The sequence below is a fragment of the Schistosoma mansoni genome, chromosome 5, assembly GCF_000237925.1.
Source record: "Schistosoma mansoni strain Puerto Rico chromosome 5, complete genome".
Taxonomy (NCBI): domain Eukaryota; kingdom Metazoa; phylum Platyhelminthes; class Trematoda; order Strigeidida; family Schistosomatidae; genus Schistosoma; species Schistosoma mansoni.
The window spans coordinates 359,791-387,372 of NC_031499.1; the positions used below are offsets into that span (position 1 = coordinate 359,791).

A 27,582-nucleotide genomic window follows, 5' to 3' on the forward strand; every position below is an offset into this window, starting at 1 on the left:
CCCTCGTGGAGGAGCACAGGCCGCCCATCAGCATTCTCTATTCAACCCTATCATGGGCAATCCTTCCCAGTTCTTTCCAGTTGCCATTCATCCTTTAATATCTGCTTCTATTTCCTGGCGTAATGTGTTCCCTAGCCTTCCCCTTTTCCGCTTCCATTTAGGAATCCACGTTAGGGATTGCCTCCTGATGCAGTTCGGTGATTTCCTCAATGTATGTCCAATCAACTTCCAACATATTTTCCTAATTTCCTCTTCAGCTGAAAGCTGGTTTGTCCTCTCCCAAAAAAGGCTGTTACTGATAGTATCCGGCCAATGGATGTTGAGTATTTTGCGTAGACAACTGTTTATAAATACTCGTACCTTCTTGAAGATGGATGTATTAGTTCTCCACGTTTTAGCTCCGTACATTAGGACTGTCTTGACGTTCGTATTGAAGATTCTCACGTTGGAATTAGTCGACAGTTGTTTTGAGTTTCATATGTTCTTCAATTGTAGGAATGCTGCCCTTCCTTTGCCAATCCTAGCGTTTACATCTACATCAAATTCTCCTTGTTCATCAATAATGATTCCCGGGTACGTGAATGTTTCCACCTCTTCTAGAGTTTCTCCATCAAGTGTGATTGGGTTGGCGTTCTCCGTGTTGCATTTGAGAATCTTGATTATATACTGGTTTAGCCTAAAATAGGTTATCTTCGGAATACAACAGAACCAACAAAAAGTTGTATCACAAGTCTTAAAAGTGACGAACATAGGAGAAAGATAATAACTTCGTTGAATGAATGCCTCATTTTTGCTTAAAATGTGCCTAAGATTGGGAAAATATTCTGCCCTTAAAACATGGATTAGTTGAAATCAGATCCCTCACCATCAATGTTTGCCGGTCAGTAGCTTAACCTTAAGTTCTTTTGTGAGGTTATTTCTACAAGTGGTAGGCACGTCAGACAATTACAGCCTATAGATTTTGGGTAAGACATCGTTGAAGTACTACGTGCTCCAGTGAGTAGAAAGGCATGAAAATCGATAGATGTTAATTAATGTGGGCGAAACTGTATTGAGCATGGAAATATAGAATACGTGCTACAGAATCCATCAGAAAGATGTGTGGCGCATACGTATTCAATGCCCTTTTGTACCAAAAACTATGCTCAAAGTACAAATAACTCCCAAACCGGTAAGTTGTTTTAACCTCAGTATTGCTCCCTCAATGGTCCCCAATACGCGACCAATCCTAGTAAGGCATCTATGATCAAATACTATTAACCTCAAAGTATCCTTTTTTTAAAGGGCATAATTCATATCCATGAGAAAGGACAGAACGAACAGCCAAACTGTATTTCTTTAGTTGGCAGATAGATACTTCGTCTAAACCATAAGTGACGCAAGTCGGCGAAAGCCAACTGAGCCTTCCGAATCAGTAAACAAACTTCATGGGACATCAACCCACTGAGGCCGATATCACTTCCAAGATAAATGAAGTGTTTGATGCACTCAACTACTTCATCTACTACATTAGGGTCAAGATATGCTAAAACAATCTAGTGTCGGAAAGTATGGCTAATTTTAAAACCTGACGAAGAGTGAATATTCAGTCTCTGTACATGTTTGCAACCACATTAGTTCTTTCTGGCTTGCTCTTCATGAGCCCCAGTTAGGCTTCGATTGATTATTGAGACTACTATTTCACACACTACAACTACTATGTCTGAGTATTAAGCTTTTCGAAATTCATAAGCTTTCTGCAAACTCATCAGAAGATAGAGACGATGAGTAGGCAACGGTGTTTGTTTTTGTTTGAGTTCTTACCATCCTATTTGGTCGGACAGTATATAAACGACTATACCAGAATCTAGTAGAGGAGCCCGTCTTGGATTTAAACACAATACAATAACTACACTCCAGAAAGGCTATGAAAATTAACACTGGACCCCAAATAAACGGAGGGTAAATTGCTCCCATCTTCTATATTGACTAGGTGAGACCGAATGAATGATCAAACTTGTATCTCGTATGTGAAAAAACACCATATATCAGTGGCACATGACTCTAGAGTCTTAGTTAATGAAGCCTGTTATGCGACTTGATATAAATTTTGAACGCTGAAAACTATGGTATGACATTTAGAAGATAGTTTCAGGAGACCAGAAATCTCACTTCGTGAACTCAGATCGTTGACATTGGTGGAGCCATAGGAGAACGGACCACAGCAGAGATAGAAATGTGGACAAGTGAGTAATGGATTTGGTAGTGAACAAGTAGATCTCGAGTGCCGTTATTTTTGCACGAGCAGTCGTTGCGTCCAGGTTTCATATTACCCTGGAGGTATGCTTCTTCTCAAAGGACTTGGATTAAGGGTGATGTTGATAACATGTAGAGTAATCTCATAGTTCCATCACACGGCCTCTTCGCTAGTTTTCAGTGTGTTAGCTCTTTACTTCGAAGGCCTTATGAGTGACCATGGAAATTTATGGAGCTAGATAAAATACATTACATCAGGGTTAATCTTTTCTAGTTCTCTCCTTTCTTTGTGACAAGATTGCATAGCTGTAGATGATGGATGTCTGGGGGGAGCATCTTACTGCTGTATCGTAAGCAGAACAACTTCGCCCTCAGTGTTATAACTTTCGCCCCAGTTAATTATCATGTGACAAAATCGACAATCAGAACACCGGCTTATATGACCTTGTTCCTGTGCTAAATCAATGACGCTCCAACCAGCACTGATATTCTAAGAAATATGTAAAATGGTTTTAGGCTACCAGACGTTTACTTGATCAAAAGTCAAGACGTGTGGTGGCTGTATCAGTGAACTTATGTTAACCTGACATCGTATATGAAGAGGTTAGCATGACCTAGATTGATTTATGTGGCAGTTTCAAGGTAAACTGTAAATCAATTGTAAAGGCGTCTAGAACAAATGCTATTACAAAGCAACACTTGGAGACTTGATCTTGTACAGTTTTTGACAAGTATGCTAACGAAACAAGTGTTCCACTCAAGTAAATGAAGGCTATGAGATAGAGGAGTCTTGTTGTTTTATCAAGATTTGGATGTTCAATTGATATGACAGCATGTTTAACTCATTATCGGTCAGAACCTAATTATAAATTCAGCGATCTCAGGTAAAGTATTTGAAATACTTTCAAAAACAGTTTGTTCTCACCTTTAACTTAACCTGGTAATCTAAGCGTATTATTCAGCGCAATGGGTTTTCAAATTGTTTTTTATAATATTTTCTTGAATATGTTTGTCCCTTCTTACTCTCTATTCATCCAGTTGGCCTTTTAACTCTATATATCAATGTTCATAACCAGCATATGCGTGATCAGATCGTTCGAAAAGTATTGCGCTGATATATCACATAGTCCTGATAATCTTCGTCTTCTTGTTACATCAAACAAGGCATTTAAGCCCTCAATGGAAACAGGTGATTTGTTACATAGTTTTCTGTATTTAATCGCAAATTGATTACACCGTAAGATTGAGTGACACCTAATAAGCTGGTATCTCAGTGTTACGAAGGTATTACTCGGAGGGAGATGTAAGTTTAGGTCCTCATTTGCAGAGCATTCAAACTCCCTTTAACATATCAACATAATTGAGTAACTTAAGAAAGTGAGGTCTGTAGCATTTGTAGCAATCTGATTCTGCTTGCGAACTGGCATACCTCAAGTAACCTGTTGTTATCTGAACATTTATCTCATTATTATTGGTCAACGCAGAATCAATTGGTCGAGGTGGTTGACTCGGCCATCCAGAAGTAGCCACCCCATATGACCTTTTATTTTATATTGGATATATTACCCCCTAACCAGCCCAAAATGTGTTCTTTGGAAATGTTAGACGTCATGTTGGCGATTTTCACGATAGGACGAGTCAGTATAAACACGATTTGACTTCCACATAGGATCTTATAGATTAGGTAGTCGCATGGTGACGAATCTACAAAACTGTATATGGAGTGGCGAAATACTCTAACAGTCACTTCGAAGCCGTAACGCCATACAGTACCGAATTAGCAGAGTTGACAGTCATGCTGGTGTTGCTACAATGTGAACGGAACGAAGCACTTGATGAAAAGATTATGCCGGCTCACAGGTTCTCACTTCCATAATGATGGGATAATAGGAGGGCATACTGAAGCTACCTGAGGTTTGACCAAATAGTACCAGCTGGAGACTTTAACACTTCAACCCTGAATATCAGCAAGCATGATACGAAACTTACAGGATTGTTTCATGAGCAGCCTGCTATGGTCATCAAAAGTCCAAGACTGATTGAACATGTGGGTGGTACCACGAGATGGTCCGGGGACAGAAAACTATTAAAATCTAATTGTTGACTGACAAATGATCAGCTTTCAGTTGGGGATATCCATATCCACACACCAATAGGAAGAAACAATCATGGTACGGTTATGTTTAACATAATCACAAACGAGGCACTTTAAAGGAAAGAGAATGTTCCCTACCTCATATAAATAGATCAGGCTGCGAAATCGGTCGAGACTATCGGTCGCTTACCACAGTGAGAAGGTGAACAACGTCATCCCAAATGCTAGTGAACACAGTGTACTTCAGGGTAAGTAAACACTGGGATAGCAAAGGTCCTGGATTAAGCAAGGCACGGAACGCTCGCCACAGGCCGGACGGAGAGCCCAGTATAAGTAGAAAGCCTCTCTGAAGGATTCTGTCCCTAGCTCTCATATGGCATCGAGAAATGGATGCGACGCCAAAGCACGACGAAATAGGCGACGTTTTGAAGTCAAGCTAGGAGCCGAGATGCAAGCTAACCTCAAATGTCTTCACAGATCCATTAATAGGAAAAAGCCCACAAATTAGGGGATATGTGCACCTATTGAGATACGAAGCCTAATACGGCTTTAGGAAAGACAAGTCCCGTGTGAAAATCTCTTCATATCATGGATGACCAGCTGAGACCAAAACATGTCGGTCCATGTAATATTCCCCTATCCGTAGAAGTGTTCAACACAGTGCCGTACGTGTTTCTCATAAGAAGGACTGCAAAGATGGGTTTCACTCATTCACTTTTATCTTGGCTCCGGAACTATCTGGAGAACAGGATGTTTCGTAATATGGTAAATAGAATGTACACGGGTTGGAGGGTCCCAAAATAAAGAGTTTCACAACGAACAATCTTGGGTTCACTCCTGTACCTGATCATCGCTAATGACGTGCTAGATAAAGTTAGCTCGGAGGCACTGATCTATTCGGGCGATGGGGAAATCCGGAGGTCAATATATGGCGAAAATGATTCGTCTGAGCCTCAAAAGGATTTTACAGCAATGGAGAGATGGATGGTAGACAATGGGTTAAAATTTAGCCTTTCAAAATGTCATGTCATGAACAAACCGCCTCGTTTGATGCAAAGCAATTACACTCTCCATGGAAATCTACTCCACATTGTCTCCTCAGAGCATGATTTCGGGATTGTAACCAAGGAGCGCTGAGACCTCAGCCCAAACACTGTGGAGGAAGAAGTCAAGACAAACACAACTCTCCACTTTATGCGACTAAAAAGTGGCACAACCACCTCAGAGTTGTTCCTAACTCTGTTTGAAGCGCGCTCACGCTCCCAATTCGATGTCCACAATGCTGTCGCGACCCTTTTTCAAAAAGTTATAAATCTCTTATACCAAGTGCAGGGATGGGAAAATAAGGGAGAGATAAAACTAAAAGATAAGTCTTACGAGGACAGACTCCAAAGATTGAGATTATTTTCGTTGAGACACAGGAGAATAAGAGGTCATCTGATAACAGTATACAACATATTAAGTACACTTAGCCGCTCCAAAACGAGCATATTACCAGAACGCCATCTCCACGCTCCTCAAGACAACCGCCGTAATGTCGCACTTCAAAGAACGAATACCCGGGGACACTCTCACTTTTCCTCATCAGGAGTTGCTTTCATTCAGAATGCTCTAGCAGCCACATCAGTGGATAGCGTCAAGAGACTTGACAAACATGTACCCACCCATGGATTATCATCTGATTCTTAGTTTGTCTGTATCTGATATATGTCCGATAATTTATTACTGTTATCATTACTGCGTATCAGTAAATACTTCCTTCCTCTATTGGTAACATCTTCATCTTCCTCCTATTCTTTCAATTCCATCTTCTTACACATTAACAACTTATCGAATGAATTATTTATTCTCAAAACAATCGTCCTCTCTTAACACTCGAATTATCACTTTATTATTTCATACTGCAACCAATCAACCTCTTACCTGGTAAAATGATCGATAGGTGCTTGCATACACAAACCTACTGTCCTGAGACAAACGCGCTCACTGAACTACAAGATATACAAATCCACCAATAACTACCACACTGACGATAATTAGTGTAGTCGAGTGGTAAGACCACCATATATAGGACATTGGCGAATACTTGACACCATACCGAAACATCAAGAGGTCGGCTCAAAGAAATTAAAATGCCCGTACAAGTTTGTGACAAAGATATTGGATATTGGATATGTGAAGGTTGCCCAAACTGTTCTCTAGATCATTCTTAGTTCCGGGTTTTTTGGTTGGTAACGTTATTGCGGTATTTTCTCCTAAATTGCGTCATCCCGCGGTAAGTTTCGAGTCGTTTTGTAATAAATTAGTTATACACTATTCTGTAGTGTTAAATGACCACCAGCGGTGTATATTAAATCAGGTGGTAATAAATCGCGGCTTGTATGTTAACTTATGCTACATTTGATACCGGGTTAGACACATACAATCTTGTGCCAACTAGACTAAAATAAGCCGTCCTATGTGTTTTACTGTCTGGCTTTGCTATTTCACTAGCAATATGTCTCATAATCTCCAGCCTCTTCTGATGAAATAACCGCCATTGTGCTAGATGTCAGTTGGTCTTAGGGTGCAGACGTTTTTCGCCCTAAGAAGCTACTAATAATCTGATCGTAACATCTATCTTGGAGTGATGGTCGAACCTGTTAACGATTCGGACTCACAGAACGATATTACGGATCTAAGGTCTCGCGGTTAATCGCGTCTGGGAAGCAGTGAACATATGAAATTTCGACTTTTTGGTTGGTTTACTCCCCCATTAAAACTAGCAGTTACTTGACCTTGACGTACATCACTTGAAGTAACCAGTTCCGATAACAGTTCACCATAAGCTCTGAATCAGTGAGTAATGTTCAAGTAATGAGTTTATTTAATGTTAACATACTTTATTGGTAAACCTTTCAATGACAGACATTGCCGTAAAACCTGTCGATCAATGAAGTCGAATACTGACTGAAGGTCAATGAGCACAACTGTAGTTGGATATAAGGAAATATGTCTATGTTCCAGAACCTGCTGACGAGTGAACATTTGGTCTATACGTCTACGCTCAGGTCTGAAACCAGCCCGGTTTTCTCTCCACGAGCTCCAAAGAGACGTCGAAGTATTTCGGGCAAATATTTTACACACTACGTTGGTTGGCCTGATTCCTCTGCCACATATATACTTAGATAACTATCTCTTTCCAGCGAACAGCAACCTCAGTCATCAGGCAAAACATCGTCTGACACGCGACTCTAAGTGACTCAACGATGGACTCAAATATACCACATTGCGATCAGCTATTGTTGGAGAGGTTCAATATAAGGTTGTCGCGCATTCAGACAGTTTCAGATAAACAGAAAACGTAGGAAACCTGGCACATGTTTTTCGGTTCAAGTAGCGACATTTACTACAAGTAGTGCTAGATATTGGTGTGGATTACAGATTTATTAAGATGCAAACCGTAGTTTATTTATTTATTTAAACACATACATATTAGTACAAGAGGCACCAGATACATATGCGCCACACAAAACAATGAGAATGGGAAGAGAAATGAGGAAGATGCGCATATATAAAAGAAAAAATAGGATGAGAAAAAAAAGAAGAGTAATGATGGGGGTGGAACTGAAATGTACAACCAGAAGACTCTTTCAGTTAAGTAAGTTATAACCACTCTTTATGAAGAAAGTAAAAGAAGGTTAAAGCAGACTCGCCACTAGCTTCTATTCTGAGCCATATCTGATAACGTCTCTAGCCAATGTGTTGCACCATCTCTCGGACCCTATCCAGAGAGTCGTGAAGGACCAACCGAAGCTAGCCCTTTGCAGCTTTCTTTCATACCACGGCACCATGTCATACACTGACCACCTCTCCGCTTTTTCCAACCAGTCCCAGAGTCGGCAAATAATGCACGACGTGGAATTCTCTGGGACGACATCCGTAGAACATGTCCAAGCCACCGGAGTTGGTGTATCAAGATGGTGACACCAATTGAATTATCGTCTCTGCTCCCGAACACTCGATACCGAACCTTTGCATTACTAACATGTTGTTGCCACTGGATGTCAGCAATCCTTCAGAGACAACGATGATCAAAGACAAAGTCGTCTAACATCCTCAACTCGGAGAGGTCAAAGATGGCCCAGATCGGCATAAGCCGCTCTGGCTTTCACTATACGTGCATCGATCTCATCACTCACGCCACCACCAGCACTTATGTAGCTACCTAGATACACGAACTTCTTAACTACTTCAATCTGCTCACCATCTAGGGTGAGTACAGGTTTAGAATCCTGCCAGTCTTGTAGGAGTACTTTGCACTTGGAGGGTGCAAAGCACATACCGTACCCGCCCACCCGGAGGCGGTAGACACTTTGCCCCTGGATGCCCTGGTACGGCCAAGAGTAGAGAGATTCCGCTCCCCCTCTCAAAATGCTCTCACACGGCCACACGTATATAGCCTCTGTCAGAAAAGTCCTACTCACTGACTTCTCGTGGAGGGGGTGTTGTTTACAAAGGTGAGAGGACGAAAAGCGAATGTCCGGCGCTTTAACCGGGTTGGTGGACACGGAGGGTTCACCTAGAGGAGTTGGAAAACCCTCATTCCAAACCAATGGTGCACATGGGCTCCAGTATCCTGAAGGAACAAATGGCGTATGTACCAATTGTTGGTCACCGACTACCATGGGACTGTATCTCCCCACGATGCTCCACTGCCTTGAGGATCAGATCTTTAGGTGAAAGGCTCCGGTTGTGGCCCCTAAGAAAACCACCTGTTTCGGTTTGGGCACCTGAGCAGTATCACAGCCCTCACACAAATAAATGAAATGATGTTTTCTACTGACAATCCTATTTACGCAAACCGTAGTAAAAAGCTTCAAGAGATAAAGCAGCTGGAAATCAACTTGAGAGAGATTTCATTCATTTAATAAGTGTGGGATAATGTATCCAACTTTTAACCACTATTGACATGTGGTTTAGCAGTACTGTTTAGCTGCCCAACCTACAATAGCTGCATCAGGGTTTGAGTCTATGGCGGTTTAAATGAAAATCGAGCGCTTTGACCACAAACCCGACATTCGGGAAATAAAGGGTTTAGAATAACAGTGGACCCCAAACTTAGCTAATGAGTGAATAGGTCTTCGGTAAGGTGGTCGGTTTGAGACAAGGACCTTAAAGGCTCTAACTATGGATACCTTCAGTGACCTGTGGGTTTATTTGGCTTATAAGTTATTTGAACACTACCAGTCGAGTCAGAGCTTATGGCGAACTGTCATATGATTTTACAACCTCAAGTGATGTCCGACAAGACTGTCCACTATCTCCATTTTTGTTTAACTTCATTATAGACCTACTCATGGAAATAACACTCTCGTCGACTAAATTTTCAATTGATCTCCTACCAGCAGGTCCACTTATCGACTTAGAGTACGTAGATGATATAGTCCTGTTTGGTGAAGACGCTGATAAAGTGCAGTCTTTTGATATCACTGAGTAACAATGCAAGGATGTTTGGGATGCGTCTCTCCCCCTCTAAATGTAAATTGGTACTCCAGGACTGGCCTGTGTCAACATCTGAACTAAGGATCGGGAGTGAAGTAGTTGAACGCGTCGACAAGTTCACTTGGATGTCTGATCAGCCCTAATGGGTTGGTGTCTGACGAGACTTCAGCACGGATTCCAAAGCTCGTTTGGTTTTTGCCAACCTACGTCACCTATTTGTTTATTTATTTAAACATATAAATATTGGTCACCTATGGCGAAAACTAGATATCTGTCAATTGAGGACTCACTTAAACATAAATATTGGTACAAGGGGGCACCAGATACATATGCGCCACACAAATCTCATTTGATTTGTGAGGACTGTGATACTGCTCAGGTGCCCAAACGGAAGGACGTGGTTTTCTTAAGGGGCCACACCCGGAGCCTTTCACCTAAAGATCTGATCCTCAAGGCAGTGGAGCATCGTGGGGAGATATAGTCCCATGGTAGTCGGTGACCAACAATTGGTTCATACGCCATTTGTTCCTTCAGGATACTGGAGCCCATGTGCACCATTGGTTTGGAATGAGGGTTTTCCAACTCCTCTAGGTGGACCCTCCGTGTCCACCAACCATCAATTAAGGGACGAATATACTACGCAGCAGTTCGTTCTGTCTTAATTTACGGCTGAGAAACGTGGCCATTAATAGTAGAGGATACTCGTAGTTTACTAGTATTTGATCACAAATGTCTTAGAATTATTTCCATCATCTGCTCGGGTCACCAGTTGAGTAATAGTGAGCTTAGACACAAGGTATTGGGGAATGATGGTAAATCAATTGATGAGGTTGTGAATCTTCATCAACTGAGATGGTTGGGCCACGTGTTACATATGCCTGAACATCGATTACCACGACGCGCAATGTTGACTAGTTTTGGAGACGGGTAAGAGAAAGTTAGGGATGACTGAACCAAAATGTGGCATCAATCTATAAAGTCACTAACTTCTAGTCTGAGCCATGTTGGTAGATGCAGATTATCCTAACCAATGGTTGGAGACTGTGTGACATTGCTCAGAATCGATCACAATGGCGTAGGTGTATACACTCTTTATCTCCCCTTAAACCTTGAGATCAAAATTGCTTCATATCTTTCTTTTATCATGTACTATACCCTTATATACAACCCTTCTTTTATATATTGCCACCATTAAATTAACTACTATGAATCCGGTGTTCATCTTGTTGTGGTAATGAGGTATCGCGACTTTGACCGATGCATATGTGTGCCTTGTCCTACGTTGTAGCTGACTGACTGACTGAGAACACAAATCCAATGACTTGTAGTGGAAATCTATTTCGGTACCTCTTCGTACCAATGTTCGCTTGCTTAAACAAGTAAAATAAATGAACACTACATCTTTTAATGCTTGATTGTTTTGACTAGATTTTCTGTGAAAAAACTGTTAAGAGCTCTTTTAATGGTTAATGACTCTAATAAACTATGTATTTTCTCAGTTTCATCACTACAAAAATAGTCACTCTAATTAAGGTTTCTAGCGCTTTTTTCCATACCTAGGTGAATTTTTAATTGAATTAATCCGAATGTGTAACATCAGTTAGGCTTTTGTTTTCGAGCGTACTAATTTTATTTGGAGAGCATATAAATTTTGGTATAAAGAGGTCTAGAAAGTGCTCTACAAGACGGGAGTAATTATACTGTAAACACATATGAAGGAAGAGTATAAACGGTATTCATCGTAAATTATAGTCTTCTTAAGAAAAACAATGAAAAGAAATCTCTACCAGTCTAGAAATTTATCCTTTCATTGAGAATGTATGAGTATGCTACAACAAGAATGCTACTAGCTACTATTATGAGTTATTTCTGGCTAAGTTTCACGCCACTGAGTTGGTGGAGTCTTGTAATGTGAGCCGGATGGTTTGGTTGTGAAGCTTTCATCGTTACAAATACCAGAATAAAATTCAGGTAGAAGTGAAGTATTCTAATTTCTCCACATATGACTAACAGCTTGTCCTGTCCATCTCGATCTTGATTGGTTATTGTTGACCGACAATAATCCTTTTGTTCAGAAAAACAGTGAAGGCTTGACTACAAGACCTTGCAGCTCAGGTAACGAATCCACCGAATCATCCACCTGAGCTAGGAATCTCGCTATCATCCTCAAGGCCACTGATTTCTACGATTAGGATGTCACAAAGAGACTCGTTGGTGAACTAAAAGCTAAAATGTTCAAAACAGCTATATTTAAAATCACAGTGCCATTCCTGGAAAAGTGATCACATGATAATGCACTTCACTTTCTTCGAATGGGGGTCACAATTTTTCTGACTGTTATACATCCCACTAGCACTTACAAAAGTGACTTATTATTTGCTGTGCTTAACCGAATAATTGATTCAGCCCATCAGATACGCGCTCGTGTGGTATGATTTTCACGATATGAGTAGAGATACTACAGTGCTACTCAATACGTAGCCAGTGGACTGGGATTTGGCTTGCAACCAGAAATCAAGTCATAACCTTTAACTGTTATGAACTAGACCCCGAATTGCCTGGTACGGACGGCCAGGGGTGGGGAGAGTTCACTCTTCCCTCTCGAAATGCTCTCACACGGCCACGCGTATATAGCCTCTGTCAGAAAAGTCCTACTCACTGACTTCTCGTGGAGGGGGTGTTGTTTACAAAGGTGAGAGGACGAAAAGCGAATGTCCGGCGCTTTAACCGGGTTGGTGGACACGGAGGGTCCACCTAGAGGAGTTGGAAAACCCTCATTCCAAACCAATGGTGCACATGGGCTCCAGTATCCTGAAGGAACAAATGGCGTATGAACCAATTGTTGGTCACCGACTACCATGGGACTGCATCTCCTCACGATGCTTCACTGCCTTGAGGATCAGATCTTTAGGTCAAAGGCTCCGGGTGTGGCCCCTTAAGAAAACCACCTGTTTCGGTTTGGGCACCTGAGCAGTATCACAGTCCTCACAAATCAAATGAGATTTGTGTGGCGCATATGTATCTGGTGCTTCCTTGTACCAATATTTGTGTTCAAATAAATAAATAAGTTATGAACTTGGTAAGATAGAAATCTACCGTTCAAACTCATGCAACGATAGTCCTGCAGTTTTTATGGAGATCTACCTGATTTTATGTGTAAAATTCATTCCTAGCATTATATTTCGATAGAAAAAGCGAATGCAGCTAAAGTTACCCCATACATCAAAGTAATTGAAGAGATACGGGTAATATTAGGTGTAGCAGCCAGTTATTATTGTTCTTGGTAAGTCTAATTTTAACACCAAAGTTGTTATCAGTACCATGAGATATCGTTTTGGTGGGTCCGTTCACCTTGGCTTCACATTTCGAAAGATATTGATATGTATTGAACACCTGTTTTATAGGAGTGTAAACAAGCATTCGAAAAAATGTCTGCTATTGGACTGAAAGTATTAATAACTTCATCAGCATAACTTAGATTCTATTTAGCTTCGTTTTTCTTTCTTTTGCAGCACAATGCTGGCCACTGCAACATGGTTGTGTCGTAGCCATCATTTCTCAAAACTGGTTAACCAACTACACAGCTCAACATCTTTCGTTAATCCGTCTATATCACATCATTCTGTTCGATTGTTTCGTACATTCCCAGTAGTTAATAGTTCTATACGTAGGCGTGTGGGGCGTATCAATTTAAAATCAGGAGCTACGGAGTTTGGACATTCCCTCAGTAAGTTAAGTAACTAACCGGCGTCTGAATCTATAAGCCTTCACGCAGGTACCTTTTGTTTCTACTTTATGTAACCTAATCTAACTACCGAGTTCCGAGTAAAGTGAAATGCACGCTCTATGTTACGGTCATTTTCACTCGATATTACCTAAGCGATGTTTTCATGAATGATAATAGAGATCTAACATTTGCTTATGATGAAACTTAGTAGTGATAACCTCTGTCCAACTAATGGAGATCTCGTTTTACTCATTCGCTTAGCAAACGCTCGGATGGGGGAATAAATCAACCAAATAGTCGAGATTTTCATACACATAGCAATGGTTAGTTTTCTGTTTATTATTTCGGAGCAGTAGTTTTTCTGAGTCGTTCTAATTTCAACCAGATCGTAGATTCAAACTCCTCTTCACATGTTTCTGTTTAGACAGCTATCTGTTTTCACTTGAATGTAGTGATCAGGGTTGCCTATCGTGATGATTCAGCCGAGCTTTATGTCATGAAACACATGTTTTTTTAGGTCCCACCATGTCAGGCAGGTCGGCTAAAAATACGGTAAGACTAAAAGCAACAACTTAATGCTTGAGAGCGAAGTCTTACTGCTGACTGTAGGGGGTTGTGACAGCAGTAAAATGTTTCCTTTAGACGGATAGCATCTTCAGCGATTGTGCTTTCTCACAACAAAGGAAATGATTAAGAAAGGTTGACCCCAAAATCGTCACACCTCACCTTATCCCACAGATTTCCGTCTCCAACGGTAAGGCTTACTAGAGTGTGGCACTAACACCGTTAACTTCCCACATGAAGGCCATGCGTAATAAGTGTCGGCAATTACGCTTTCAGTTCACTGAAACCACTAGCAACCCAGATTCCTTTTCGGATAACACTAGACAACTTTTCATACTTATCAAGGAAATGGGCCTTAAGAGTTCGGGAATTAGTGAAACTATTTTGAGAAAAGACAGGACTATTATTCACTCTCAATCTAGGAGACTGAACTGGTGGACAGAACACTTTAGGAAACAGTTCAGCTGGTCTTCAGCCACACTTTCGTTACCCACTTTCTACAAGCAACCTGAGTTGTGAATAGATGTCGGACCAAATATTCACTCTTCAGCAGGTTCTGGAACATAGATATACTTTCTTACATCCAACTACAGTTGTGTTCATTGACCTTCAGTCAGTATTCGACTTCATTGATCGACAGGTTTTATGGCAATGTCTGTCATTGAAAGGTTTGTTAACATTAAATAAACTCACTACTTGAACATTACTCACTGATTCAGAGCTTATGGTGAACTGTCATCGGAACTGGTTACTTCAAGTGGTGTTTGTCAGGGTTTTCCGCTTTCTCCATTTTTATGTAACTTTGTCATAGACATGCTTTTAAAGATAATGCTTTTATCGTCTGACTTTTCGAGGGTTGATCTTCTACCAGTTGATTTATTTGTTGATATAGTTCTGTCTGATTAAGGCGAAATATCCTTCTACCAACCGAAGAACGAGTTTACTGTGCGGCAGTTCGCCCAGTTTTGCATTATACGTAACATGCCCACTAAGAATACAATATATTCGTGAGTTACTAGTATCCAATTATGGGTGTCTTCGAGGCATTGTTTGTGTATTATGGGACTGCAGAGTAAGGAATACCTGGGTCAGGAACAGCGTACTAGTGTGGTGTATACTACTTATGTTGACAGGTATAAGTAGTATGTAACGTCAATCAGGATTATAATAGCTTTGGAAAGAGGATTGAGAAGAGTGAACTGAAAGACATTCTAGAGTCAAACAGAAAAGGATTGGAATAAAAACAGAATTGGATGAATCATAAAGGATGTGAAGGACGGCTGATGGAAGATATGTGAATGAGGTATTTAATGTATGAAAGGACGGATGGTGACTAGTAGCGGAGTCGAGGATGTGCGTTTCGTCCTGTTTGGAACTCGTCAGTCGAATATACCTGCATCCCGGAATGAACATCAACTCTGGGATGCAGGTACATCCGACTGACGAGTCCCAAATAGGACGAAAAGCGTGTCCTGAACTCCACTGCTAGCCACCATTCGTCTTTGCTTGTGATTCAAGACAATATCGAGGCAATCCTCACAGGACGCACATATGCCAATAAGAGGCTGACCAATTGCAGTCCTAAACATCAATGGGAAGATTCAAACAAACAATACGGAATGAATCTATTTTATGTGTGGTTTTCATAATTTATGGAGACATTCAGTAATTTTGCACTAAACAAAAAATTGGTCTTCCCCACCTGAGTATTCGTTCACTACACTGAGTAAATATGACAAATCGATTAGTGTGGTAGTAAATTGTGATCAACTGGGGTGGTTGGAACATGTGTTACATATGCCCAACCTCCGTCCACCCCGACGCACAATGTTGTGTGGCGTATGAGTATGTTGGAATAGAGCTGGGGTCAGCCAAACCAAAACACACCATTAGTCCATAAAGTCACTGAACATTGGACTGAGTCATGTTGCTAGGAGTAGGTTACCTAGTTGGGATTAGTGTGATTATCGTAACCAATGGTTAAGCTTTGAATGGCATGGCTCCAAATCGTTTGCTATGGCACAGGTCTATTCATTGTTTGTTTTCCCCCAAACTTTGAGCATTTGAATAGCTCGTAAGTTTTTTGTGTTTCGATTTCACTTACTTTTATTTTTCTTAAGTCGTAACTTTCATCCCTAGTCTTTTAAATCACCACTTATAATGTTACTACTTGTACTACTTTGGGATTCGGCCTGACAACTTTGTCTCTCTTTGCTAATGGGGTGTGTCGAATTGAATCGGTGTACAGAAGTACAGATTCTACGTTGTGACCGACTGACTTCAAATGTGCGATGACAAATTTTTTACGAGCTCTTGACAATAGAGAAGCTTTATGTAAAGTTTATAGATCTTTGCTTGTATAGTATCTCTATTGATAGTATATCCAAAGCCGAAAAACTCAAAGTGAGTCTTCAGAGGAAGTCGACTATAACGACCTGGATAACAGAAAAATATTTGTCTTGTAACTCTGGGTGTGGACGGTTACGTCTTTAGCCACTCCAACTTAGAAAAGTAAAACCTGATCTCACAGTTGTCCAGAATACCAAGTGAGTTTGAATGCTCTGCAAATGAGGACCTAAACTTACATCTCCCTCTGAGTAATACCTTCGTAACACTGAGATACCAGCTTATTAGGTGTCACTCAATCTTACGGTGTAATCAATTTGCGATTAAATACAGAAAACTATGTAACAAATCACCTGTTTCCATTGAGGGCTTAAATGCCTTGTTTGATGTAACAAGAAGACGAAGATTATCAGGACTATGTGATATATCAGCGCAATACTTTTCGAACGATCTGATCACGCATATGCTGGTTATGAACATTGATATATAGAGTTAAAAGGCCAACTGGATGAATAGAGAGTAAGAAGGGACAAACATATTCAAGAAAATATTATAAAAAACAATTTGAAAACCCATTGCGCTGAATAATACGCTTAGATTACCAGGTTAAGTTAAAGGTGAGAACAAACTGTATTTTGACCCATAGATTATGATCATACGATTCACTGTTCTTGAGTTATTCTCAGTCTATTAATTACTGTTCCCCACATTCACAGTCACTTTTGGCTGAATCATGTACAAATGTTATTTTCTATTTTATAGTACAATGTGGTCAGTTTGATTGTTATATAAACTCAGTGTGTTTGAAATATAACAATCCATACCGCAGAGGCTGTTATTGGTGTTCTGGGTTTAACTGGCTGGGCTAGGCAGAAAGCAGGACCGATAAGTACTCTAGACTGCTCGTACGGTTTTTGTGTATCATTGGTCCGGTCGATAATTCACTGCTCTCTGATTGGCAGTCTTATCACGTTATACATTAACCGGGCATCCACTTGGCCACAAGATATAACTAATAAAGTTTGATATTCTCACACTTTCGGCATTTTGTTGGAACAACACTTTATGTGTGTACCTACACTGGTATATGTCATTAATCGATTACACAATGTCTCAACCCGAAGTTAAAGTTTGCCCTTACCAACATTTTTTTAGCCCTACTCATGTCTAACATTTTAGAATGTCAACATGTGTGTCTTTTCCTCTATGTTCTTCAAATTTACTGATTACCACTAGTATAGCAGTATTCTCAGTCAATTTTTATAGCAAGTCATTTCAAATTAATCTTAATTCATATACTATCAGGAATGGCTGACCATGTAACTAATGCCAGTTCACAGTTTTTCGAAAAAGTGAATATTTTTATTATTACTTTTCAAAAATAACATCTAGTAGCTTCCTTCTTAAAACCGTTCATTTTATTGGACCAAGTGGGACGAAAAGGCTTTAATATAAAAAAAAAACCCGCCGTGGTGTAAGTCCTGTTTGTCGTTTCTTCGTATATTGCTGTAGATTTTAAGTTCGTGGTTTTCATTTTTTCAGATCTCAATAAAACTCGAGCCTTAGTGGGTGGCGCAGCTGCAATCAGTATTGGTAGCCTTTGTCTTTATGGTTTAGCCGGTAAAGATGGTTCACTCTCAGCTTTTGATCGTTCAGTTGCTTGGCCGGATTACGTAAAACAACGTATTCGAGCAACGTATGGTTATTTACTAGCCAGTGCCACAATTGCAGCTGGTTCAACTATCGCATTGTTTCAGTCTCCTACTATGTGTCGTTTGATGCTTAGTGGTGGGTGGCTTGCTCCTATTGGAATGGCGGTATTGAGCGTAACTACAGGAGTCATTTGTCAGGTAATCATCTTTTTGATAAGTTTGTCGAATAACCTACCATAGTTTGTATTCACTAAATAATTTACTAATTTCAAGCATACACAGTCTAATTCATTATCATCTATACATTGACAGGGTAAGCATTTCCACAATGTTTTTAAGGCTTAAGTAAAACTTCTATTCAATAGTTTTAGTTTATAGACAGCAGTAAATTCAGCCTCCGAATGTGTGTTCGTGCTACGTCGAAAAGTGTAATCTTTGCTTAGAGTTCATCAGATAATTGTAATATATAAGCGGAATCCTTGAGTGATAAGGCACGAAATAGTTGTTAGTCCAAATGCATTCATTCATCATCTTCGTGTAGACTTCTAGCTTAGTATCATTCCATACTGGTACTTGGTTTGCTATTACTGACGGTATTGTTGTTTTTACTAATCATTTTGTTCATTTTCTCTTGCTATTATCGGTATTTCCACATGTCAAGATAAAGCAAAGACTCAAGCTCCTTCAGATTGTCTAGGGAATTAATATTTTAGTGTTTTGGTTTGTTATAGATAAAATTACTTGTCTTAAGTATCACTAGTGTCTAGGTTCAGGCTTCATACCTTAAAATATCCATTTGACGCTACAATTCTAGTCGTGCATACTGTTACACCAAGTACTATAACGAACCGATTGATGAGCCAGTAGTTTAGTTCTCTAATATACGACAATATGATTTCAAAACCCGCTTTGATTTAAATTACTTCACAATGATATTTAACCTCTTGGACGAGATTAAACTAAGTGAACAGAATTGAAATGAAGCGCAATCGTTTGGAAAATGCATGAGCAATGAAATTAGAGAAGAAACAGAGAAGATTGAAACAATTGGTTGTTAATTTGCAAATTGACTGTTCATTGTTTGGTTATCAGAATTTACTGAGATAGTCTGTAATTTTTGCTTAAATACATTCGATTGTCCCCAACCAGTGTTTTGTTCACTACATTTGGTGTCGCTGCCAACCAGGAGGAGGAAGGGTGCTGTTCTGCGGACGCCGCTGCGGGTCTGGAGTTGAGGTGCTAGTTGGGGCAGTCTGGTGTGGAGAGTTGGCGTCGGATGGAGTGTTCTGGCGGGGCGGCGTTGGCTGTAGCGGGTGCTGTCGACGGAGAGGAGCAGTGGGACGTGCGGCTGCTGGGCGGACATCGGATGTAGATGGCTCAGCAGGCCGGTGGAGTACGGGTGTTGAACGTCCCAGGTGCCGGGTGGATGCGGATGTTGGTGCCCCGGCAGGTCGACGGAGCTATGAAGGTCAGCGCGCCGTAGACTCGACATTCTGACGGAGAGTTTGGCACAGACTGCAGTGAAAGAAGATAGTGGCATGGCGAGCAGAACCACCGCATGAACGAATGCTTTAAAGGGGGGACGAGTGTGGTGTGGTCTACTTATATCCATATAAGTAGTATATGGTGTGGGTCAGACATAGAATGTATTTTGGCAGAAGACCGATGAGGAAAGAATTGAAATGAAGCGCAATCGTTTGGAAAATGCATGAGCAATGAAATTAGAGAAGAAACAGAGAAGATTGAAACAATTGGTTGTTAATTTGCAAATTGACTGTTCATTGTTTGGTTATCAGAATTTACTGAGATAGTCTGTAATTTTTGCTTAAATACATTCGATTGTCCCCAACCAGTGTTTTGTTCACTACAATACGACAATATGATTTCAAAACCCGCTTTGATTTAAATTACTTCACAATGATATTTAACCTCTTGGACGAGATTAAACTAAGTGAACAAATCTGTTTAACATGATACAGTCGGCGTCTGATAGTATAACCTGTTAGTTAGCAAACTTCATAATATTTGCTGTTAACGAAGTTCTAACGGGCTCTTATATTTAACTATATGTAGTTCGGAAAAAAGTGGCGTTCGTTCGGGTTGTCTACTCCTCAATTTTACTCGACTTTGTCATAAGTAATTTTACGAGTGATACATTATACGGTAGATGAACTGGTTTATAACAAGGACCACTACTATTGGTTTAAACGGTACTGCAATGAAGGGTCGTTTCACTATGAAGTTTGTGTTAATTATTGTGATCAGAATGGCGGTTTTGTGGAGATTGCATTAATTTTAATAGTTGAATTCATAAGTCGATCTAAGCATAAGGGATAATTAAGATCATAAAGATTTATCCTTATTCGATTAGGTTTCCCTTTGATGCTCTGCGACCGCCTTGGATGTGTTGTATACTTTCTATTGTTTGGGTCCTTTTTAATTTCATTGTTCAAGTCAGTTAATGTGTTTAATGGTAAATCCGGCTTTCTATCATTTCCAGTCTCCTACTCATCTGGTCGGCCGTAGTTGGTTTACATGTCGCACTCATATCATTTCGCCGATTTTTACTTCATAAATGACTTTTCCTTTTCTGCGAATTATAGTTCCAGTCTTCTAGGTTGGTTTCGCTCCATGGGAATCTCTTGCTCGTTTGACTTTTGCCAAATTACGTCACCTATGGCGAAGGCAAGATGTATGTCTGTCAATGAAGGGGCGAATATACTACGCAGCAGTTCGTTCTGTCTTAATTTACGGCTGAGAAACGTGGCCATTAATAGTAGAGGATACTCGTAGTTTACTAGTATTTGATCACAAATGTCTTAGAATTATTTCCATCATCTGCTCGGGTCACCAGTTGAGTAATAGTGAGCTTAGACACAAGGTATTGGGGAATGATGGTAAATCAATTGATGAGGTTGTGAATCTTCATCAACTGAGATGGTTGGGCTACGTGTTACGTATGCGTGTCATTTTTTCTTCGCTCTCTTGTATTCGCTTCATCCCTCTGATTTCCTGTCCAGATCAATGTGTGTGCAAAATATATGTATTCAAAATCCATTCTCGTATTTGACTAGTTTAATTCCATTATTCACCAACGCGGATTAAGTCATGTATTACATACGAGGATAGACAAGATGTGTATTTTGACAACAATCATTCATATGATCTAATTGGAGTCAGATCTTGGCCCTACAAACCATGCATCTTGACTAATGTATGTAAAAAAAGTTCGCTTCATTCTGATTGTCTTTAATATTTTTTAGTCATGCACCATATTCCGAGTCGTCCCCTCAGGAAATTCCTGACTTGGATTGCTATTTAAGAATGGTCTTCATCATGGAAAGATCACCACTTTATTTATGTATCACATAAATAGGTTTTTAAACCAGTATGTAAAATACAGTTTCGTAATTTGTCTGCGTAACCGGTAATATGGACTTTTTTTATACAAATTAACTATCGATGAAGTAACTATGTAGTCTTGGGTGGACATGGCACCAAAATGCGAACGCGAAAGACTGTTTGTTTAAAAGGCTTTTACAACAACAATGACGACTATTTCTACTATTCTGGGATTCGTCTTTAAATTATTTTATCTTGTGCTAATGCGGTATGGCGATTTAAAGCGTTGCATATGATGATCATATTTCATGTAGTGTTTTTCTTCATGGTGGTGAATAACATGTATTTTGTCGATGCTAATAGCGCATGATATTTCTTCGGGTTTTTTTTGGTATCTTCTAAACTATTGAAATCATGTCTTAATCTGTAGTATATATGGTTTTCTCCATTTCTAACGTCATTTGATGTTTCAGAGTTAGTGAATATAATAAATTAGGTGTTGACTTTTATTCGATCAATTTTACTTATAAGTCAGTTTTGTATCAGGATGAATTCCCCGGCTAGCTTCTGTATAAAATCCCAGTTAACCACTGTGTATGTTTGAGTTCCATTTCAAAGCTCATCAAAACATTTCATTGTTTTCATGTACAACATAGTTTATATTTACTTGAGCTTATTAATTTGCTATCATTGATCTAAATCTACACCATGTTTAGTATCTGTTTCGTTGATAGTAATTTTACCAGTCTCTTTTGATCGAAATTTCATAAATCAAGTAGAATCGATTAACATTTGAACCTTTCGTTTTATTAAATGCTTTTTAAAAAATGTTTCATGCTTCCTAATGGAAATATTTTTTCCGACATAATATTTTCTATATTTTTATCTGAATTCACTTGTATGTTCTTTTTTCTAGTCATTAACATATCCACAATCGGGTCTAAGTGTTAAGCATTTAGCATGGATTGCATATTCTGTGAGTTTAGGCTGTATCCTGATGCCTATATGTTTAGTCGGCGGACCCATTCTTACTCAAGCTGCCTTGTATACTGGAGGTATAGTGGGTTCCTTGTCATTGGTTGCACTGACAGCACCATCTGATCGTTTCCTCAACTGGGGTGGTCCTTTGGCGATTGGTTTAGGACTTGTTTTTGTGTCATCTATTGGTAGGTTAATCAACAATATAGAATTCTGTTTCGTGTTTTTATGTTGATTAGTAACGTATTTGTCATAAATATACCGGTTAAAATTACTCTGTGATCATTTTTCAATCAAGTACCCCTTCCATTCATTAAGGTTGGTGAAGCCTATTGGTTTTTTTGAAGACACTCCATGAAACACGGCACAACTACCAGGGCGCAATAACTGTTTGAGTTTTTCTTGGTCATACTTCTCCAGTTATTGCCAAGCATTTGCTTATCACGTAACAATGATTTATTGTACCTTTATTTTGTTGGCAAAAATTTTGTTCGGCCTGTGTACGGTTATTTATATAGTAGTGGTTATTGATTTAGTGATTTTTAGGGTTTTTATGTTTGTTGTTATGGGTTGATAAGGCTGTAGGTGACAGTATCAAATGTGACTATTTAGCCATCCCATAGTTTTATATGACTTTTAACAGTCTGCCATCGAGCACTTTTGCACTTCTGTATCTGTGAAAGTCTAAGTTGTTGGATGGTTGTTCTTTGAGTGTCTGTTCATCCCTTTCATTATTGTGTACATTTGGCTGCAGTTTGTTTGTGCATTCGTGTATTTGCGTTCCTTGGCAAATTATTTTCGGTTTGTACTCTCCTTCATTATTTAGTTTTATCTTAGTTGGGTGCTCTGCCCAAGTCGTTGGTAATTATTCTTTGAACCCTTCTAAGTAGGGTTTTATTTATTATGGTGCTTTCGATAATTGTGAACTTCAATTTGTTTGGTCTTCTGTGATCCGTGTACCAGGTGTCTAGACGGTTCTGCTGGACTTTTGTGGTCACGTTTGAGAGACTAATCTTACTTTTTAGTTCCTCCGCTGCTAGATGTTTATGGCTATTTATTCTGAGGATCATCCATCTTGCTGTATTAAGATAACGAGTCTCATCCAATCCTTCTTTCTTAATACTATAGTCTCTAGACCATAGATTAAGGTCGGAATTATAGTAGATTCCATCAGCTTCCTCTTAGTAGACTAGTATTGTATGATTTCAAGACTAGTTAGATTTTCATTGCTGTATAATGAGCTTTAATGACTTTTTGGTCAACTGCATGTTCAGCAGTCCGTCTAGTTGGATTATAGATTGCAGATGGTTGAAGGACGTTTCTTTACTTAGTTTGTTGTCAAAACAAGTTGGCTGGTTGTTGTATTGTTTATTTATGATCATCTTCTTTGTTTTTCCGGTTGATATTGCCGTTTCCAAGGCCTTTAGTTCGTTCTGAAGCCTCTTTTTTCTTAGTTTATGTTTTCCTCTTTATCCTGGTGGGTTAGTTTACTTTTCCATTTGTGTTTAGGTGATGTTACCCTAGCTTGTTTGAAAAATTAAGTTGCAGTGTTCAGTATGGTTTGCTCAGTTTGTTTGAGACTGAAGTTCTCCTTCAGGTCGTCTGTTAGTTTTTTCATATTGTGTTGATTTTACATGTATAGATGTGGTCATTGTTGATCGCTTCTAGTGGTGTTTATGGTGTTTTTACTCCGTTTCTCGTTCGTTCTTTCAACATCCGTTACTAAGTGCCGGTCAGAGTTTGCATCAGCTGATCGACTCGTATGGGCATCAAAGATTTGAAAGTTCGTTTGACCTAACCAAGTACAATTTATGACGTTAGTATTTCCTGATTGAAATCTTGGAAAAAGCATCATGCATCCTTTTTAATCTAAATCAAACCATTTTGATAAAAAGTACTCGGATAATCTACATAAATGTCGTCACACATGTCAAAACTAGGCGCCCAAAAATCAATAACTTATTAATGAGAGAGAGACCCTAAAATGTACATATTTAACTTTTTTTAATAATTCTAATTGTTCAAAATCAAACCTTGAAATGAATTATACCAATGAATAATACTAAGCTATTTATGTCATAAAAAAGACTCTTTAATGAGTAATTTATAGCGTAGTAACTCATCATTGAGTATGAAAAACTAGATTTCTTAAATGGTAAATGTGTGATTAACAATGGGGCTATAATGAGGTTGTAGGTTAACTTATTAAATTAAGTTAGTTGACAATATATTCAAAGCATTTGAAATCTATTTTTTCAAATTGTTATAACAACTTCAATGTTAACCAAAAGTACAATTACTGTCTTTGATCTAAGTTGTAAGTAAACATAATCTAACTTGTTTTCTTTTACAAGGTTCTATGTTTTTATCCCCTGTAAGTCGCTTGGGATCTGGTTTAGCATCCATCAGTCTTTACGGCGGCCTTCTTCTGTTTTCTGGATTCCTACTTTACGATACACAACATGTAATAAGACGGGCAGAATCTCATCCACCTCCAAATTTCTATTCACCAATTTTACCAACCAACAAAGGATTTCAGAATCCAGAAGCATTAAAACCATTTGACCCGATCAACAAGTTAGTGACTTTGCAATAATCGAACTCTATCTACCAGTATATTACTATGCAACGTTATCATTACACTGTGAACTGTGTTTACGTTTGAGAAATGCATTGAGATCGAAAGTAACGGTTGTAAGTATTAAAAAAAATGCAATTACGATAACTGGTAAACATGACATTCTGTACTCTCAAATGTCATTAGAATGACTGCTTGTTACTGAATATTGGTAAGCAGGATAGTTCAACTTACGAAAGAGGATTGGAAAGGGACGTAATTTATTCAAAAAGACGTATATAAACAAAGAATATTCTTTTCAGCAAATTCTCTTCCGGTTCTATAGTCCTTTATGTAAGTTAATAATCCAAAAGTGGCCAGGTTTAAGCCAAACACATTGTTTTGAAGTTATACCACATGAATTTCCAATTTGACATACAGAAAGTCCTAATAAACTGAACAATACATTTCACATATGAGTCTACATTAAAAAATGTGAAGATTTTCTGTTAGACTCAGCTTAACAGAATGAATATTTCATGTAAATAAGTGCAAAATTTGAATTCAGGTGTAATAATGCTTTGGGCTGATCAAAAGAACCCTTCTACTTGTCTTGGTTCTTATAATGATGTACCTCATAACTACCAACTAATCAGTCTATATATATTCGATGTATCGATATAAACTGAATAGTTGAAATGATCAGTTTTACTTTACTCTGATTCCTCTTTCATAACGAAAAGAAAAATTTATTTTTATTTCTGTTTTATCATAATTAAGTATTATTTGTCATTGAAATGCACCTTTTAACTTTCTCAATAAGCTTAAATTATAGGTATTAAAATTTTCAATATGTTAACTCGCTTGTCATTTATATTATACCAAAATTCATTCTTATATTTTGTCTACCGAATTTATATCAGACCTAAAAGTTCACTATATTTTCACACACCTTATTGATAGTTAGGAACTCACTTGTTTAGTTAACCTGCTATATCGATGATTACTTTACTCTATTGAAATATTCAATATAGTAATAGTGAGTGAATCTTTATTCTTTTCTTTACTTCAGTTCTATTCGAATTTTATTGGATGCTGTGAACATATTTGTTCGCATGGCAATAATATTATCTGGTGGTGGCCAGCGTAAGAAATGAACTTCATCTACTATCCTATTTCTACCAGACAACCAACTACATTTCTATCTTTTATGACATTGAAATTGATTTGATTTATCGAATGCTTGTGTAAATCATCAAACCTAATAAATGTCATTCATGTTTTAACGTCGAAGTTAGTGATTTGCATATCAGTTGCATTATATGTGAAATGAATGAGACTTAGTTTGAATTGAAAATGCTTCACACTGAATAACTAAACATTTTGCTCTACAGAACTGATTGACTAAGTAGTTGGGTTAGGGATGTTATCCTCAACGGGAAGAATAGTTTATATGTTCATTGTAAACTTAGCGACACGAGAGTATAACAGATGAGTTGATTTAACTTTCACTGATATGTATATGGCATCACAGAGTAGTCGCAGAGTATCTGAGTCCTGAATATAACTTTAAGAAATTTTTCTTTAATACATTCCCCTGGTCAGACTGTTGTGGTGGTCTGTCTAGACGTCTTACTAACTTGATAGGCCCTGGTTCGGAGTCATCGACGATGTCAGAATCAGAAAACCTTCATCTTGTATATCACATCAGAGGTAAGACTTCAATCTGGTTCCAGTAGTTATTCATAAAATAGAAATATAGTGTAGGTGGCACTTAGGAAGAAGGCTTAAAGCCAAAGTAGGTTAGTTGACAAAGTTATGTTTAGCTATAGGAATTAACAACCGGTGATTTGTCCCCGGGAGAGTACCAAAGAAAAATCGAATCATACAAGCCGGCACGAATTGAATTTCCCTTCTTTGAATTGAATGATTTGATTGTAAGGTTCTTCTTGTTCATCTGAAAAAAAGCAGCACGACCTTTATGAACAAGTGGGCTATTCGAATATCGCTACATATGGCTTACAACCGATCCTGTCGAATTTGGTTTCCATTGGTTAGTGGTGGTCTTTATCCTGTCATTCTATATGATTTATTTTGTCTGTCTACCTGTTTAATCTGACTTGTAGTCCTATGTTTATGGTTTTTCCAATTGATTGTTAAATGTTTTCGATTTCGATGTGTTCATTGACTGCTGATTGACCTGGGTGTCAAGCCTTTAGTCTTTCTCTGATAGTAGTTTTGTCTATATCCAAAATCTGAAAATAACCTCAGTCCGATTAGTATCTGTGCATTGACGTGGTTGAAGACGTATCATTAGAGTCAACAACCTATTGGTATTCATGTAGACAAAGATTTGGTGTCCTTGCAGTTGAAACAGTTTATCTTGTAGATGATGTTCACAGTTTTTACTGTCGTTCCTCCCTTTGGTTTGTGATAGATTGGCTTTCCTTTCGCAAATAGTCTAAACAGTTAATTTTTGATATATGGTAGAATAATCCAATTGTTGATTTCCACATTTGGCCTCCACCTTGCTGATAAGTCTGGTTAATATTTCTTGGGGAAGTCAAGTGGGTAGACTCTTTTCTTGAGAAATAGTCACTAA

The 27,582-nt window shown here is 38.8% G+C and overlaps 1 protein-coding gene across 2 annotated transcripts; it reads left to right on the forward strand.

The window, feature by feature from the left end:
* Positions 1 to 6,493: 6,493 nt before the first annotated feature.
* On the forward strand, positions 6,494 to 26,266 carry Smp_026160.1 (putative growth hormone inducible transmembrane protein; the record flags this gene model as incomplete). Of its 2 annotated transcripts, XM_018797543.1 has the most annotated exons (6): positions 6,494 to 6,605; positions 13,327 to 13,541; positions 17,994 to 18,301; positions 22,362 to 22,611; positions 24,778 to 25,000; positions 26,053 to 26,266. In XM_018797543.1, 5 exons carry the CDS (start codon positions 13,331 to 13,333, stop codon positions 26,135 to 26,137), a joined length of 1,077 nt encoding a protein of 358 aa, XP_018652575.1. In that variant the 3' UTR covers positions 26,138 to 26,266. The 2 variants fall into 2 exon arrangements, with proteins under 2 accessions (XP_018652575.1, XP_018652574.1); XM_018797544.1 differs by lacking the exons at positions 6,494 to 6,605; positions 24,778 to 25,000; positions 26,053 to 26,266 and having other exon boundaries at positions 13,331 to 13,541; positions 22,362 to 23,034.
* Positions 26,267 to 27,582: the final 1,316 nt, after the last annotated feature.